Below are 18,643 nucleotides of genomic sequence, written 5' to 3' on the forward strand. Positions count from 1 at the left end.
TAAGGTTCTACAAGGCCAAGTTAGGTCCCTCCAGTGTCTTGTTCAAGTGATCATCATTCTTGCTTCAGCCTAGATAGTGAATGAGAGCAGCCTTTTTGCCTATTAAGGCATTATAGTTAATTTTGTCCTTGCTCAACTTCAACAGTCAAGCGTCTTCCAACAGCGGTCCCTGGGTAGTCATCAGGAGTAGGAACCTTTCCTAACTTGGGTACGTACACCAAGGTCAAGTGTGGCAACCTGCCACCAATGGCTGAGATCAGTGAACACAACACAAACCAGAGGTTGAATGTTGGATCTCCCCAGCATGGATGACTCAATCCCACAGCAGAACATCCTCTTTACCCATTGGAGGATCCAGGCTCAATAAGTAGTGTTGATTGAAATCTCATGGCCTCACGTTGCATAAGAACATAAGAACATAAGAAATAGGAGCAGGAGTAGGCCAATCGGCCCCTCGAGCCTGCTCCACCATTCAATAAGATCATGGCTGATCTGATCCTAACCTCAAATCTTCTATCACTCTGCATCCACCCGAACCCATGTGATCTCCCGGGAGAGGCGAAAAACCAGATAAAGACCCAATGGCCAATTTGGGAGAAAAAAATCTGGGAAATTCCTCTCCGACCCATCTAGGCGATCGAAATTCTTCCAGGAGATCACTCTGTCCCTATATTTTCTACAGTACTTACCTTCTGTAAAGGTGATCTCCACCCCAGCCAGGAACAGGAATAAAACCATCTCCTGAAATCTAACAGAATTAGAACACAGTAGGAGCAGAACAAGGCTACACGGCCCCTGGGCCCACTCCACTACCCACAGGGCCATGACCATTCCGAACCCAGACTCATGTCCAATTTCCTGCCCGCTCCCCGTAACCCTTTATTCCCTTTACTTCTAGGAAACTATCTATTTCTGTTTTAAATTTATTTAATGATGTAGCTTCCACAGCTTTCTGGGGCAGCAAATTCCACAAACCTACCACCCTCTGAGTGAAGAAGTTTCTCCTCATCTCAGTTTTGAATGAGCAGCCCCTTATTTTAAGATTATGCCCCCTAGTTCTAGTTTCACCCATCATTGGGAACATCCTCACCGCATCCACCCGATCAAACCCCTTCACAATCTTATATGTTTCAATAAGATCGCCTCTCATTCTTCTGAACTCCAATGAGTAGAGTCCCAATCTACTCAACCTCTCCTCATATGACCACCCCCTCATCCCCGGGATTAACCGAGTGAACCTTCTTTGTACTGACTCGAGAGCAAGTATGTCTTTTCTTAAGTATGGACACCAAAACTGTATGCAGTATTCCAGGTGCGGCCTCACCAATACCTTGTACAACTGCAGCAATACCTCCCTGTTGCATGGTTCATGATGTTGACTAGACTGGGTACATTCAGTGATTTGTCCATAATGAGACCCAGATCTTTTCCCACTTCACAGCAATATCCCTTCAAAATAGCAGTAAGAATTATTGTAGGCATCAGAATGCAGATATAGAATGTTATGTCAGTCAGATGAATGCACAATACAAAACCCATTTTATTGCATCAAAAATAGTGAAACAATTTAAAGATCTTCAGCTTCTTGATGCCAATTTATTTTGTATTACCCTTCTAAGATACTTTGTTCCTTATGCAATGTTACATACTTTTAATATTTTTAGAACCAGTGATTGAAGACATTTATATAACTCACGAGAAGTCGTCAAAAATAAGTGAAAGCTGGAAAGAGTTTTCAGATCCAAAATTGGATTATCAGATGACCTCTATGTTGCAATTAGGAAAAGGACAAAGATTCACTCACATTTGTTAGTGAATTAACGTTCATTTAATATCTAGGATTCTTACTCCTCAGCCCCCACCATTACTGAACATTAAGTAAAAGAATAGATTTCTAGAAATCAGTAGATTCAATAATCATGACCATTATAACTTATAAGTCAGGGCCTTTCTGTTGAGTACGCGATGCAACAACAAACAACTCCTGGAGACTATTACTACAGCCAGTGATCTTCAATATTTATATGGCACACAGGAGTCATTTATTGCCATGTCTGCTTGGGGGGTTCCTAATTATATCATTTAGTGATATTATACAATCTATTAACAATGTTTATCACTTAAATAACTTCTGGTCACACATTCCAGTCCCTGCTTTATTATAGGTCCATCAGCTGATCAAACAATATAACTAGAAGCAGTTGCCAGCTCAGCATTTTGTTGCGAGTCACATGTGAAAAAACTAAAAAGAAAAAGAAACAAAATAAGAAGGTTCAGAAGTTTTGCCAAAAAAAAAGTTGAAAGGTTGAAAAAATGGGTTTATCTTAGTTTTAGGGGAAAAACAGTGATATTTTCTCTTTTTGATACTAATTTTCCTTCATCCCTATTCAGAGATTAGTTGATGAATTTAGTAATAAATATTTGCATGTCAAACAACATCATAAAGGTTCATTGACTCATGAACTTATGAATCTTTGAAGATTCGTGCCTGGTATACTCCTAATATCATGTGTTTGAAATAGTGTGCTATCTTAACTCTTTCTGCCCAGGTTGACTTGATGAGTATTCTTTTTGCTTTCTTAACTAGCTGTCCGTGCAGACAGAATGAGAGGAGGAAGAAACAAATTTGGGCCAATGTACAAGCGTGACCGAGCCTTAAAACAGCAAAAGAAAGCCCTGATACGAGCAAATGGCTTTAAGCTAGAGACTGTGCCTCAAATGGTGTCATCGCTGCAGACTGACTATTCACTCTCAACTGCCATACATAATATACATTCTGTATCCAAAGGCATGCCACCTAACCCAGCCACTTTACCAGCTACAGATTATGATAGAAACCTCTATGGAGCGCCATCAATCGGCATGTCTGTGCCAAACCATGGAGCACTGCCAAACTATCAGTACACATCGTTTCATAACCGGACAATCAAGTCCGAGTACCCAGACCACTATGCAAGTTCACCAGAATCTCTGGCTGGCTACCCCTATCCAGACACCTATCAATCCAGTTCTCCTCCTACAATCCCACAGCTGATACTAGAGCTCTTACGGTGTGAGCCCGATGAACTTCAAGTCCAAGCTAAGATTTTGACGTACCTACAACAGGAACAGGCCAATAGGGGCAAACATGAAAAACTTAGCACCTTTGGTCTTATGTGCAAAATGGCTGACCAGACCCTCTTTTCCATAGTTGAATGGGCACGCAGTTGTATATTCTTCAGAGAACTTAAGGTAAGACAATCTTCAACTTGATTAATAAAAGTCGTTGCTGAGGAAAATCATGCTATTTAGTACTGAACAGTCATGCCATGACTAATTATGTTGAGTGCTGTTTCTTACATTTTATACATTTACTTATTCTCTTTACTAGTTCACATTGCACAACTAATTCCAGTTGGGAGGGCTGCATCACAGGTGTATCCATCACTATTGTCCACAATTCTCCGCAATTCACCAGCAGGAGGCATGTTTTAATCAGAGTCACACAGTGACGGTTTTGCTATCACAGATATGAAAACCTTGCCTTCCGTGCGGGCTCATTCCATCTTTACAGAAGTTAGAGTGGCAGCCACTTGGGACAAAGTTTTCAACTTGCAGCTTTCTGGTGTAAAGTCAAGTGCTGAACCACCTAAGCTGCAGGATCACCTGCAAGTGTAAAACTTTATGGTGCGTGATGATGCTTAGATATACTGCAACCGGAAGCTTTCAATGTTTCATTTGAGGTCATAATTTGACCAGTTATGAGTGTTTGCTTTTTCTTTTATTTCATTTAGGAAATGATTTTAATTGAACCCTAAATATTCTCTAAAGCTGCATTCGGCCTTTTTTTTGGGGGGGGGGGGGGTGGTACGAAAGTAATTTTGAAAGCATTAAGGTCCCAATGTTAAATATGCAAATGTGGATTTTAAAAGCAAAATTAGTTTAACATCGATATTTAAGCGATCTTGTATTAAAGTAAATACTTTATATTCTTGGAAAATATAGTACAAAATTTTAGTTATTCTGGTACCCTTTTATTGATTGAAGAGATTTTCTTCATAGAAAATGGAGAGTGGAATCTTCACTTTCATTTAATGAGCAGCCACACAAGAATTATTCAGGCCAGGCAGAATCTACTAATGATTCAATTCTTGATCATTTCTTTTACCGTCTAGATAATTATTTGAAAAAAAAATTCAGGTTACTTTTTGTGAAGGTTTGAAGTGAGTTGCCAAGCTGCCAAGGCACTGAAATGAAGACATTAGCTGATATTTCCTTACACAAGTGGAGATTCAGGTTTAGCGTTCACCATTGTGAGAGTATAATAAAAGATACAAACTGATACCTTGAAACAATTAGCTGACATTTCCAAAAAGGTAGCGTCATTATTCCAGTAAGTTCCAGTATTAAGACACTTGCGTGCAAAATGTTTCAACACACATATTTTGGCCACTTGGTGCATGCTACATAATAACTGGTAAAGTGAGAGTTGGGATCATTTTTTAGAAATTGAAACTGGAAGCTTTTATCCAGGGATGGGGTACCCAAGTGTAGTGGTTATGTTACTGGATTAATATTCCAGTGTCCGGAACTAATTATCCAGAGCTTGTGAGTTCAAATCCCACCATGGCAGTTTAGGAATTTGGAATTAGTTATAAAAATCTGCATTTAAAAAAAAAGCTGGTATCAGTAAAAGTGACGGCATGAAGCTGTCGGATTGTATTAAAAACACAAATGGTCACTAATGTACCTTAGGGAAGGAATCCTGCTGTCCTTACCCGGTAACTCCAGTCCCATGCCAAAGTGACTGGATTGCCCCCGAAAGCGGGCAAGGGAATCACGATGCAGGATTAACCCACGTCTGTTCAAAGTGACGCAGGCAGCTCACCAACTTCGTGCTGCCTGCTAATTAGAATGATTGTGGCGTGCAGCCCGGCTTTGAACGCACTGCTGAATAGCCGCACGCTCAGCAGGGGGCCCAATTTCATGCGAGGTTAGCACCAATTAAAGCTAGCCTGCACTTCTTAAAGGCAGCCTGCAGCTCTTAAAGGGGAGGTGCATTCTGGCTGCAGCAGGTGATTCAACTGGCTAGGGAGCAGAGTGTAAGCAGGAAGAAGAAGAAGTACTGATGGCACAACAGGGAAGAGAGCATGCTCCAAGGTTCTCAGATGCAGCACTAGAAGCCTTGGTGCAGGAGGTGTACAGAAGGACAGAGGTCCTCTATCCACAGTGGGCCAGAAGGCCCTCCAGGCAAAATCAGAAAAGGCAATGGGAGCAGATAGCCATCGTGGTCAATGCCAACAGTTTAGCCCCAAGGACCTGGATACAATGCCGCAAGAAGTTCAATGACCTCACACAAGTGATCAAGGTCAGTGAATTCTTCTTCAAATGCCATATACTTACAACTGAAACACTAGGCTCACACACTGCTCAATTCACCACCACCCTTCACTCACCTACTGACAATCTTGATCAATCACGACTCATACCTCACATTGATAGCTTCACATCACCCTCACACGCTTACCACTGTTGCAAGCCTCACACCCACATCTCACAGCTTGCATACACTGCCAGCTATTCAACCACAACAGGCACATCACCCAAAGAGATTGTACGACATTCACTGACACACTTCCCTCTTTCTTGCAGCAGGGGCTACCCGAAGGGACACAGGTGCGCCTGCATAACCTTACCCCAATGGAGGAGACAGTGCTGGCCATTCTTGGGAGGGTCATTGCTGAGCCCGTGGCTAGTGGCGGGGCTGAATCAATTGAATCTAACGGTAGCCTCATACCTAATCCTCCTTCTCACATCCCACTTCCCCTCTTCCCACAATCTCTTCTGATTTACAAGCTGCAGATGGTGTAAGCATGCACCTCTTGCTTTCCCCCCCATCCCCTCACCACAACCATACCCTTGTGCCTTTCTCCTTTCAGATAGCCAAGAACTGCAACCTGGCCAGGCAGTGGTGGAGGAGCAGAAACTACAAGAGGAAGAAGGCAATGATGCTGAAGATGCACCGTTGCTCGATTTCACACTCGTAGCCACCAGCTCAGATATTAGCACTCTGCGTACTTTAGAGGCTAGGTTAGATGCAGGATCTCAACATGGTAAGACACTGGGCACGAGTGGCCTGCAGCCAGGGCAGGGGGAAAGGGTAGCGCAGGTGCCAGCTCCCTGGAGGGCGAGGTCGCACATGAGTTCTGCTGCACAGGACACAGATGAGGACTTCAATGGGGCGGCCTACAGAACAAAGCTGATGGGTATGTACAACAAAATGCTTGGTCCATTGGCAGGCCTGCCAGAAAGCCTGAATGCAATCAAGGAGCACGGAGGAGTCCAGCTCCAACCTTGCACAGGGCTTTGCGCAGGAGCTCATCCTTTCCAACGTGGAAGGGGTGGGCAGATTCGTTAATGCACTTGTGGACCCAACCATGATGCAGCATCTGATGGCTGATGTCTCCGCTTCCATAGCAGCACAAGCAGAAGCTACCCAACGTCTGAGTGCTGCAGTGGAAGCTCAGACTGAAGTTGTGTAAGCTCAGCTTGCTACCACACAAGTACAGACTGCTGCCATCATGGCTGGGTTTACTAATGTTGAAAGGGGCTTGCAGGGTGTCACAGTAGTCTAGCATTCTGTCCTCCAGCAAATTACTAGGATTGCTGAGGCGCTGCCACGGGGGAGTGGCATTGGCTCCACGGAGGATGACCCTGCTGTCCTCTCTCGGGATGACAGCATTCGTCTTCACACCTCTGCCACTCCGCCAGTGCCCTTGCTGTTGGCTGTCAGTCAGCCAGCCCAGACTGCTGCCGCCCATTGAGGTGGTGCAGTCCGAAGCCAGGCCTACTAGGTCCAGAGCTTCTTGTGGTCGCCCTGCAAGGCCATATGCAGTCTCCCCCACTGAAAGTCAGCAGCCTTCCACCAGCCATGCTGCAGAATTGGGGTAGCACTGCGTAGAAGCACTAGGGCAGGCACACTGAACACAGCACTAAGGAATAATGTGATTAGTTGACTTTTGAATGAAATATTGTAATGGTTTGATTCATAAAATTGGTTTGGAATGTTTGTTTTGTGGAGGATTTTGTTGTAGCATTGTGGCCAATGACCATTGTGACTGTGATGGTCAGTAACAAAGGGAAGGTAAGGTGTGGGACTATTGGTGAATGTGGAATTGGGGTTGTGTTCACTGGTACCGAAGTCAGATGAGTCGAGCACAGACAGCCCGGGCAGAAAGGGTTGCCTCATCCGCTTCCTCCTCCTCCTCTTCCGCTTCCTCCTCCTCCTCTTCCGCTTCCTTCTCCTCTTCCTCCTCCTTATCCTCCTCAGCTGCTCGCCGTATGCCTGGTAGCAAGGGCTGTGCCCTCATGACGGCGAGGTTGTGGGGCATGCAGCAGACCACAACGAATCTTGAGATGTGCTCCGGTGAGTACTGCAGGGCTCCTCCAGAGCGGTCCAGGCAGTGGAACTTTGTTTAAGGACTCCAATGGTCTACTCTATCAGATACCATGCGGCAGCATAACTCTCGTTATATGCATGCTGCCCACGTGTGTGTGGGTTGCATAGAGGAGTCATGAGCCAGGTGGTCAGCGGATACCCCTTGTCACCCAGTAGCCAACCTCTGGTTTGTCTTGGTGGCTCAAATGCTGATGGAACAGCGGACTGCCACAGAATGAAGGCATCATGACTGGTGCCAGGATACCAAGCGTTGACCTGCATGATGTACTGAGTATGGTCACACACCAGCTGGACATTGAGGGAGTGGAAGCCCTTTTGGTCGTGGTACATCTAAGAATTGAGATACGGCACCCGCAAAGCGACGTATGCACAGTCAATGGCACCCTGCACCATCGGGAAGCCTGCTATCCTGGTGAAGCCACGTGCTCATTCCGCCTGCTTCTCTCTGGCAAGAGAGAATGAAATGTATTCAGCCCTCTTTGTATATAGAGCCTCAATCACTTTCTTTATACAGGAGTGGACGGTGAACTAGGAGATGTTTCAGATATCACCTGCTCCAGCCTGGAAGGAGCCTGACGCAAAGTAGTTGAAGGCCATGGCCACCTTTACAGCCTCTGGCCATGCTGTCCTCACCCTGGACTGAGGCTGCAGGTCTGCCTGCAGCAGGTGGCAGATTTCAGTGAGCACCTCCTTAGTAAAATGGAGACGACACATGCACTGTTCGTCGCTAAGGTTGAGGTAGCAGAATTGCCCGCTGAAGACCCTGGGTGGATATGACCTGCTGCTGAGAGCCCTTCTCTCCCTCATCCTCCTCCCTCTTCTAACAGCTTGTCCTGCTCTGTGTCGCCTCTGCTCATTCTCCCAGTCATGCTGCAGACCAAGGGGGATATAAACTACTGCACCCATGTCTAGGAACAACTAGTCTGAGCAGACCTCTTGCAAGTCAATATCAAGTCCTTGAGCATTCCTTGTAGACTTTAGGCAACTTTAAAGAAATCTAGAAATCACCAAACACTTCTACAAACTCAGCAGCAGTCAGTAGAAATCAATCAGCAATTAACCTGTAAGCAGGTGATGATCCCTATAAATAGCGCTGGGGGGCGGGGGGGGGGTCCTTCCTGCTGTTGAACGCATGTTCAGCTGTGTGAGGTTAAGAGAGGGTGTTAGCTCCAGCGTTGTGGTCAAAAATGGCAGGGCTGGTGTCAAATCAACGTTGCACACTGATTGACGTCACGACCTGCGCACTCTGCATACATAGCGCCGATGCTAACGTTCTCACCAAAATGGCGTTTGGTGCGGCCTGCACCAGAAATGTGCGCACACTGCTTGGACGCCATTTTTGAACCACAACGGCACACATAGCGGCCAAACAACAGGCGCTACACGACCAGATTTTTTGCCCGTTGACTCATAACTGCTCCCCTCAGGTGGCCTCGCAAGCCACTCAGTTGTATCAGCACCTTGCATTTATATAGCACCTTCAATGTAGTAAAATGTCCCAAGGCGCTTCACAGGAGCATTATCAAACAAAATTTGATGCCGAGCCACATAGGAGGTATTAGAACGAATGACCAAAGGCTTGGTCAAAGAGGTAGGTTTTAAGGAGCGTCTTAAAGGAGAGGCGGAGAGGTTTAGGGAAGGAATTTCAGAGCTTAGGTCCTAGGCAGCTGGAGGCATGGCCGCCAATGGTGCAGCGATTAAAATTAGGGATGCGCAAGAGGCCAGAATTGGAGGAGCGCATCTCTAATTTTAAGGGCTGGAAGTAGTTACAGAGATAGGAAAGGGCGAGGCTATGAAGAGATTTGAAAATAAGGATTCGAATTTTAAAATCGAGGCATTTCCGGACCGGGAGCCAATGTTGGTCAGCAAGCACAGGGCTGATGGGTGAACGGGGCTTGGTGCGAGTTAGGACACAGGCAGCAGAGTTTTGGATGTACTCAAGTTTATGGAGGGTGGAAGATGAGAGGCTGGCCAGGAGAGCATTGGAATAGTCAAGTCTTGAGGTAACAAAGGCATGGATGAGGGTTTTAGCAGCAGATCGGCTGAGGCAGGGGTGGAGACGGATGTTATTGAGATGGAAGTAAAGCTACTGCTGCAGTTCATGAAGAAAACCACCACTACCTTCTCAAAGCAACTAAGGATGGGCAATAAATGCTGGTGTTGTAGCGATGTCCACATCCCAAGAATAAAAAATTTACAAAGGAATGAGCTCTACTAATTCAGCAGACAAATGGGCCTTGCAATGATTCGGTTATGATTTAAACTGATTAAATAAGACTAAACTAAGCATTTTAAAACCTAAAATCAATTTTCTCAAAAGCTGTCCAACATCCCCCTCACTTCTCCTAATGTAACAAGGTCAAGGCATCTGACCTTATTTTATGTTCAAGCACCTCCCAGTAAATGTTAACTGCAATGGGTAAAACAGACAGGCTTCCTACCTTATTTCGAATATCACGTGATGACTTCCCTCCGATGGCCAGCTTTAGTGGTGATATTTTGGTCCTGGCCTCAGCCAATAATGCTCCCAATTTTCCCGTTTGGATGATCTGGTTTCCGAATCTGGCAATCATGATCTGGCACTCTATATTTAATCTAAGAATGGTGCTCTGATCTTCTCTGATGGTCACACCATGGTTTTCTGCCAACTGATATGCCGGGGTTGTCATTATTGATGCTCTCTATGTCACATGCTAAATGTTCCAAGGCTTCACTACTGGCTGCTCCAAGCTTCCCAACATTGATGCTGCTAGCCTATTGAGACTGATGAGACAATGCTTTCCACAGCAAATGCCCCAAGTGTGACTGGCAACCAACATACTTGGCTTCCCTGATGAACACACCAGGCTTCCCTGTCAGGCAATTCTACATTGCGGAGCTAATGAATTTTAAGAGACACCCACACACTTTTGTCCTGTTTTATTCCATCAGGGTTGTCACAGCAAGGTAGTAAAGGGAGATCTGATGAAATTTTATATTTCTTTAGAGAAATAATCTCAAATTTTTACTTGTAGTTTTCTTCATTGTTTGCTTTCTGGTGAAACTCTGTATTGTTATAGTTAAATGCAATTAAAAGCAGCTGGTTAGCAGTTAATGTATTGCTAGACCAAATCACTGAGATTGTTACAAACCCTAACGTGGAGGCAACAAAGCTGAAGAACAATCAAAGTGACAAAATAATCTGACCTATCTCCTTTTGGATAATGATTTAAAATACATCACTGTCAAAGGATAGGCATCGATGCAATAACTAGTGGTGTGAAGCATGGTGTCAAGTGAAAAATGTAATTGAAAGATGTCACATTGAGAAATTATAGTTGAGAAAATCCTATCTGCGGTCTTTGGGAGAAAATCAATACTGTCATATAAGGGCCACATTAGCAGTGGACAGAGCAGGCAAGGTCACCTCCATGTTTGTCAGATTCCACTCGCAGCTCAAGTTGCTGCCATCCTTCATCAAACCTCTTGATAAAGAACTATAGCTGGAAATTTAATCTTGGCAGCTGTGGAAATTCACTTTAAAATAAATAACTCCAACATAAACAACGGTGACAGGAAGTAATATTTTCACAATGGACTTTTGTAGAGATGCCCTGTTTAAAAAGCGATATGATTGTGCAAAGTTAATTTTGGTAACTAGGTAAGTGAGATAATCTAAACAATGGTGAAACTAGGTTCTCTACTCCATTTCCCTTATTCTACTTGGCTGTTGTACTGTGATAACCACATTTCTATGCCTTTGTTTCCTGTATTAAAAATGAGTACATATTCTTTCAGGGAATCGCGACTAAAATAAAATAAAATACTTAAGTATATCCTGCGCTGTTAAAGATAACTCAGCATCTTAATCTTCAAGCAAGTTGTGAAGTCCAAGGTGATCATTTGTCACCATGAGCAGAACACAAGTATACAAAAACACCGTAAACTTGCTGAATGTGGGTATTTATTAGCAACAATGAAGGAACAGCAATGTACGTCCAAGTCAGGATGATGTGTGATTTGGAGGAGAACTTGGAGGTGACAGTGTTGCCATAACATTTCTACTTTGTTAGTGGTGTGATGGGGCTGGGATATGTATTCAACACGGCTTTTAATGTTACAAAAATGCTAGTTTTTCTCTCTACATTTCAAGTTCCTTAATTATTTGTATTTGTTCTCGGGATGTGAGCAACGTTGGCAAGGCTGCATTTATTGCCCATCTCTAGTTGCCGTGAAGATGGTGGTGAGCTGCCTCCTTGAGCTGCTGCTGTCGTCCCTATGGTGATAATACTCCCACAATGATGTTAGGCAGGGAATGCCAGGAGCTTGACGTAGCAGCAATGAAGAAATGGCAATATATCTATATATATTTTTTACGCAGCGAGTGGTGATGACCTGGAACTTGCTGCCGACTGAAGTGGTGGAACCGGAGACACTCAGTGTTTTCAAGGGGAGACTGGATAGGCACTTGAGGGAAATAAATTTGCAGGGCTACGGGGATAGAGCGGGGGAATGGGGCTGACTGGATTGCTCTACAGAGAGCCGGCATGGACTCGACGGGCTGAATGGCCTCCTTCTGTGCCGTTATGACTCTATGACTGTGACTCTATCTCCAAGTCAGGATGGTGTGTGAATTGGAGGAGAAGTTGAAGGTACTTATGTTCCCATGATATTGCTGCTCTTGCCTTTCTTTGTGGTAGTTGTCATGGGGCTGGGAAGTGCTGCCAGAGTAAGCTTGGTAACATCTTTAGAAAAAAAAACTTTGACTACCTATCGTTAAATATTCTGTGTCAGTGCTTTTGAAACAAACTCAACGATTTGGTGCCGAGACTAATGAATGTTTGCAGGTGGGTTAATTCCAAAACTTTATCATCACTGTGAAGTGTTTTAGCAATGTTAAATTTACAGTATAAATCCAGAGTTAGGGCCCAACCTGCCTCTGGAGAGCAGTGTTGCGAGACTCCCAGGAAGTGGTAACCTTGGGTTTGACACTGTAAGGAGTATAAATGCAGTGCTGTTTCAATCGGTTTTAATAAGTTCTGCAGGGTTTCTTGGACATGCTTTAAATCTGCTTGCAATTAATTTAAATGTTTAGACAGTGCGCAGACACTGGTATGACACTATTAATGTAAGGTGCCCATATGGGATCTCGAGCTTTAATTTCGCTATATCTGACTACAAGTTCCAGGGATAAATCATGCCTTTAATATGGTTACAAAATATTAGCTGTGTAAGCATGAGTTCAAATAGAAGAATGGTAAAATGTCAGCTGCTGTTAGGGATGGGCATCTCAAGCTTGGTTTCTGTTAGAGCCGTGTGTCTTGATGTTGTGTGTCCTTCAATAACTAGACAGGAGACTGCAGGGGAACAATCAACAGGTGTTTACTGGATGAGGGTTACTCTAAAACTAACAGTACAGATCCCTACTCAGGGTTTATATACAGGTGTGGTCACTGCCGGTACTACAGTATACAGGAGCTGTAAAAAGTAGTTCTCCCCTTAAAGGTACATACACGACAATTCCTCCCCTTTTAGATTAACAGTACCATAACATTCATTTAACAATTAACACTTTTAACATGCAACATTAACTGAAAATAGTCCATTTATAAATTCAGTCTTTGGGGCGGCTTCCTGATCCTTTCTGGATAGCGCCTTTCCTGAGTGTCTTGCTCTTGGTGCGGAGGCAATTCTGGCCCCCTGTCGTCGGTTGGTTCATCAGCTTCCGATGCTACTGTTTCTGGGGTAGATGCTACCTGTATGTTGGGTTCATTACCAGGTACGCGAGACATGGGGTTGACTCGTTCCTGTGACCCTAGGATCTGGTCGACATGGCGTCTCACAATGTTCTCCCCAACATCCACTGTGTACATTAGTGGTCCCTGCCGTGTGCATATCGTTCCTGGTTGCCATTTCTCTGTTCGGTAGTCGCGGGCCAAAACTGGTTGCCCTACATTGAAGCTCCTTGTCGGCTTCTCATTGATGTGCTGGAATTGCTTATTCTCAACATCTCTTCGTACATTTGGTCTGAGCAAATCCAGACGAGATCTCAACCTTCGGTTAAAGAACATCATGGCCGGGGTCTGGTTGGTGACTGCATGTGTCGCATTTCTGTAGGCTAACAGGAAATTGTCCACCTTATGCTGCAGTGGAATGTCATCATTGCACATGGCCCTTACTGCCTTTTTAAAGGTTTGTACAAACCTCTCAGCCAATCCATTTGTGGCTGGATGATACGGGGCGGATGTGTAATGCCTTACCCCATTCCTTTTCATAAATTTCCGAAACTCTTCGGACACAAACTGTGGTCCGTTATCAGAGCAAATCTGCTCTGGCAAGCCATTCCTGGCAGATATGGTCCGTAGGACTGCAATCGTTTTCTCCGTGGTGGTGGAGGACATTTTGATCACCTCAGGCCATTTCGAGTGCACATCCACGGCTATTAAAAACATTGAGTCCATGAATGGACCAGCAAAATCAATATGCACCCATTGCCATGGAGAGGAGGGCCACTCCCATGGGTGTAGAGGGGCATGTGGTGGTGCATTTTGGACCTTCTGGCATCCGGAGCAGCTCTTTGTCAGGTCCTCGATTTGCTGATCGATCCCTGGCCACCACACATAAGCCCTAGCAAGGCTTTTCATTTTCACCCCTCCCGGATGGCCTTCGTGAAGTTCATTGAGCACTCTCTCCCTTAACTTGGGTGGAATTACCACTCGGGATCCACACATCAAGGTCCCCTGGCATACTGACAGCTGTTCTCTTCTGGATGAGAATGCTGGCAACAGTGAGTCGCCATGTGTTGGCCATCCCTTCACCGTCAAGTCATATACCCGAGACAGTGTCGGGTCATTTCGGGTCTCCTTCTCTATATCCGCGTTAGTTACTGGCAAGCGTTCAATTATAGCCGAATAAAATATTTCGACAGGGTCCACTGCTGGTGCTTCCTCCGCAGTAGGCAGTGGCAGGCGTGATAGCCCATCAGCGTTTCCATGCTGTTTCGTGCCCTTATACTCTATTTCATAGTGGTTCGCCCCTAGAAAAAGGGACCATCTTTGTAGCCGTTGCGCAGTCATCACCGGAACGCCCTTCTTTGGATTAAAGATGGAGACAAGTGGTTGGTGGTCAGTCAGCAAGGTGAACTTCTGCCCGTGCAGATAGTGGTTGAACTTTTTCACTCCCCACACTAGGCTGAGGGCCTCCCTGTCAATCTGGGCGTAGTTACGCTCGGCTGAGGTTAGTGACCGAGACGCAAAGGCTACTGGCCTCTCCGAGCCGTCCGGGAATTTGTGCGACAGCACCGCTCCAATACCATAGGGTGATGCATCACACGCCAACCGAATTGGTAGTGCTGGGTTGAAATGAGCCAACACCTCTTTTGATGTGATCAATTCTTTGCACTTCTGGAAAGCTCGTTTACATTTGTCATTCCACTTCCATGGTACCCCCGTTTGCAGTAGGGTGTTCAGTGGGTGTAGTACTGTAGACAAATTCGGCAAGAACTTATGGTAGTAGTTCACCAGCCCGAGGAACGACCTCAGTTGTGACACATTTTCCGGTGCTGGAGCCTTGACTACTGCCTCAATCTTTTCAGGGGACTTATGTAACCCCTCTTCATCAATAACGTGGCCACAATATGGGATCTGCTTCTGGAAAAACTCGCATTTGTGGCGATTAGCTCGGAGCCCATATTCCTTCAATCTAGTGAGCACCTGCTCCAGGTTGGCGAGGTGATCACTGTCATTTTCGCCCGTGACCAGCATGTCGTCCAAATAACACTGGGTCCCTGGAATCCCTCGCAGGACTTGATCCATTGCCCTTTGCCAAATAGCCGGAGCTGATGCTACCCCGACCGGTTGTATTGGTAGAGACCTTTATGAGTGTTGATCGTGAGGTACTGTTTCGAGGCTTCTTCTACCTCCATTTGCAGGTACGCCTGGGCCAGATCAATCTTAGTGAAGCATTTTCCTCCAGCTAGCGAGGCGAAAATATCTTCAATCCGCGGAAGCGGATATTGTACAGTGTGAAGGACTGGGTTCACTGTCACCTTAAAGTCCCCACAGATGCGAACCTTCTTTGGTTCCCCAGGCGTATTACTCAACGACCTCTTCATTACAGGAACAATGGGTGTAGCCCACTCGCTCCAGTCCACTTTGGACAGTACTCCAGAACGTTCCAAACCTTCCAGCTCTGCTTCGCCGGCTGGGCGGATCGCATAAGGCACCGGTCTGGCCTTAAAAAAGTTTGGGCTTGCATTTTCCTCTATTTTGATCGTCGCTGTTATGCCTTTTAGTGTTCTGAGTCCCTCCTGGAACACTTCTTGTGCGTCAGTTAGCATTTTTGACAATCGTCCAGGTGTGACGTCGTCATCCTTTTTGGCATCTACCGTCAGTGCTTGTATGGAATGCCAATCTAACTGTATCTTCCGGATCCATTCACGTCCTAGTAGTGGTGGTCCTCCATCTGGCAATACATATAGGTCCATTTTTGGTGTTTCCTTGCCGTTATATATAACGTTCACCCTTATTTTTCCTTTGGGGTAGACTTTTTGCCCCGTGTACGTCTTCAAGACAATCTCTGTATCTCTCAAGGGTATATGTGAGAATAGCCGCTTGTAGTCCCTTCGGTTTATGACTGTTAGGGCTGATCTTGTGTCCAATTCCATTTTTACTTGGACTCCGGCTATCTTGAGCGTGACCCAGATAGTTTGGTGATCCTCCGTTTTGATCACATTATGTAGTTTCAGACAACCCAGCTCCTTGCTTCCAGAGTCTGTATCACTTTTCTGTTCGTCTGCACTACTCTCCGTCACCTTATGTACCTTCTTGTACTTCTCCTGTGGGGATTTCTTGCTGCTGGTTTTCTTTTCCGACCTGCAGACACTTGCTATGTGTCCTACTTTTCCACATTGTCTGCACACTTTGTCCTTGAACCAGCAATCCTTATGGTCATGTGTTGTTCTGCCGCAGCGATAGCACTTCACTGTTCCGTATGACATTTCATTTGTGCCATATTCTTGCGGTCTCCGTTGTATCTCTGCCGCGCCCCGTGCTGCTGCTTCATGTGATACTGCCATGCTGAAAGCCTTGTCCAGCGTAAGATCCTTTTCTGATAGAAGCCGTTTCTGGGTTCCTTCACTTTGAAGCCCACACACAAACTTGTCCCTTAAAGTATCTGCTAGACCCGTTCCAAACTGACAGTGTTTCGATAGCTTGCGCAGTTCTGTTAAAAACTCAGCATTACTTTCATCTTTATGCTGGTTCCTTTTGTGAAACTTAAATCTTTCCGCTATCAGCAGCGGTGTGGGGTTTAAGTGGTCCTGTAGGATTGACACTATGTTTTCAAAATCCTTTTCCACTGGCTTCTCTGGGGTTACTAGGTTTCGCAGTAAGCCATACATTTTTGCACCCATTGAATTCAACAATACCAGCGCTTTCCTCTCATCTGGCACTTCATTCACCTTGCAGTACACTTCTATGCGTTCGGCATATGTCGTCCAATCTTCGACTTCATTGTTGAACGCTGTGACACTGCCACTCATTGGCATCCCTGGGTGTGGTTAGACTGGCTCAAAATGGCGTTTTCCCGCGCTCTCCCTTCTTCTCCGCTGTGGCTCAAAATGGCACCTCCCGCGCTTTCCTTTCTTCCCGCGCTCTCCCTTCTTCTCCGCTGTGGCTCAAAATGGCATCTTCCGCGCTCTCCCTTCTTCTCCGCTGCGGCTCAAAATGGCGTCTCCCGCGCTCTCCCTTCTTCTCCGCTGCGGCTCAAATGGGGTCTCCCGCGCTTTCCTTTCTTCCCCGCTGACGTTGCTCGGCCCTTGAACCCCCGGCTGCGCTCTGCGCGTTTTCCTGCACGCCTCTCTCTCTCGTTGACGCCACTCGGTCTGGAACAGCGGCTGCGCCCTGTGCGCTCTACCCTCTCTCTGCTCCCGTCGACGCTGCTCGGCCTTTTTCCTGTGCCATCGGTCGGCTCTAGCCGCCGCTGTGCGGGAAGGGCCTGCACCGTACCTGTTGCCAGCCTGTTTCGCTGGAGTCTCCGTGACTGGAGAACCAAGCCCAGCTCTCAACAGCCTCCTCTGCTATGCTCAAGTCTCCGCTGGATGGTCGACGTCCGTACTTCTGGACTCGGCCTTCTTCTTGCACTGTTCTCCAGGAGCGAATCCCTGGGAGGTGATGCAGAGTTGCAGGTAGGTTCGAATCGACTTGTCGCCAATGTTAGATCCGTGTATCTTGATGTTGTGTGTCCTTCAATAACTATACAGAGACTGCAGGGGAACAATCAACAGGTGTTTACTGGATGAGGGTTACTCTAAAACTACAGTACAGATCCCTACTCAGGGTTTATATACAGGTGTGGTCACTGCCGGTACTACAGTATACAGGAGCTGTAAAAAGTAGTTCTCCCCTTAAAGGTACATACACTACAGTTTCCGCTGCAGCTTTGAACTTAATTTGGATGTTCTGAAGCTGAATTCTGATGTGGAATGAGCACTTTCTTATTTAGTAATTCTCACTGGTGCTGAGAATTGAATCATCAGAAATCCAAGCATTCCACATCTCAAACTCACAGCCTGAAATCATTACTCTACCTATTGGAATGAATGAAGTTTTGCCCCAAATTGTATTTTCAGAGTAGATAGCTCAAACATAAATTCTACTTTGTTTGAAGAAATAAAGATGACTGGAACTGTTTATTATAATTTTATGGTGTAACATGTATCAGCTTAACAACCTTAAGTGAAATTATTGTCTGTGTGATTCTGGTATTTTTCCAATTTAAATTCCACTTCCGGTTTCGCACGGTGGCATAGTGGTTAGCACTGTTGCCTCACAGCGCCAGGGACCCAGGTTCGAATCCGGTCTCGGGTGACTGTCTGTGTGGAGTTTGCACATTCTCTCCGTGTTTGCGTGGGTTTTCTCCGGGTGCTCCGGTTTCCTCCCACAGTCCAAAGATGTGCAGGTTAGGTTGATTGGCTGTGATAAATTGACCCTTAGTGTTAGGGGGATTAAATACGTGGGGTTACGGGGATAGGGTGGGATATGTGTTGGTGTAGGGGTTACGGGGATCGGGTGGGATATGTGTCGGTGCAGGCTCGATGGGCCGAAATGGCCTCTATCTGCACTGTGGGGTTTCTGTGACTGTGACTCTGTGACAATCAACCATTAGGAATCAAATGCTTACTGTCTTGTGGAGAAATTCAATCTATAGCATTACAGCATTCTGCCA

General features: G+C 45.7%; 1 protein-coding gene across 1 annotated transcript in view; it reads left to right on the top strand.

Moving 5' to 3' along the window:
- The window catches only part of LOC147101759 (nuclear receptor subfamily 5 group A member 2-like), a 109,719-nt gene that overhangs the window by 23,595 nt on the left and 67,481 nt on the right, over nt 1-18,643 (top strand). The window contains exon 4 of the mRNA XM_085965663.1: nt 2,588-3,231. Within this exon, the coding sequence (XP_085821789.1) occupies nt 2,588-3,231 (644 nt within the window). The remainder of the gene's footprint in view (nt 1-2,587; nt 3,232-18,643) is intronic.

The sequence above is a fragment of the Somniosus microcephalus genome, chromosome 23 (assembly GCF_052327205.1).
Source record: "Somniosus microcephalus isolate GS21.2 chromosome 23, FLI_Smic_1.0, whole genome shotgun sequence".
Lineage (NCBI taxonomy): Eukaryota > Metazoa > Chordata > Chondrichthyes > Squaliformes > Somniosidae > Somniosus > Somniosus microcephalus.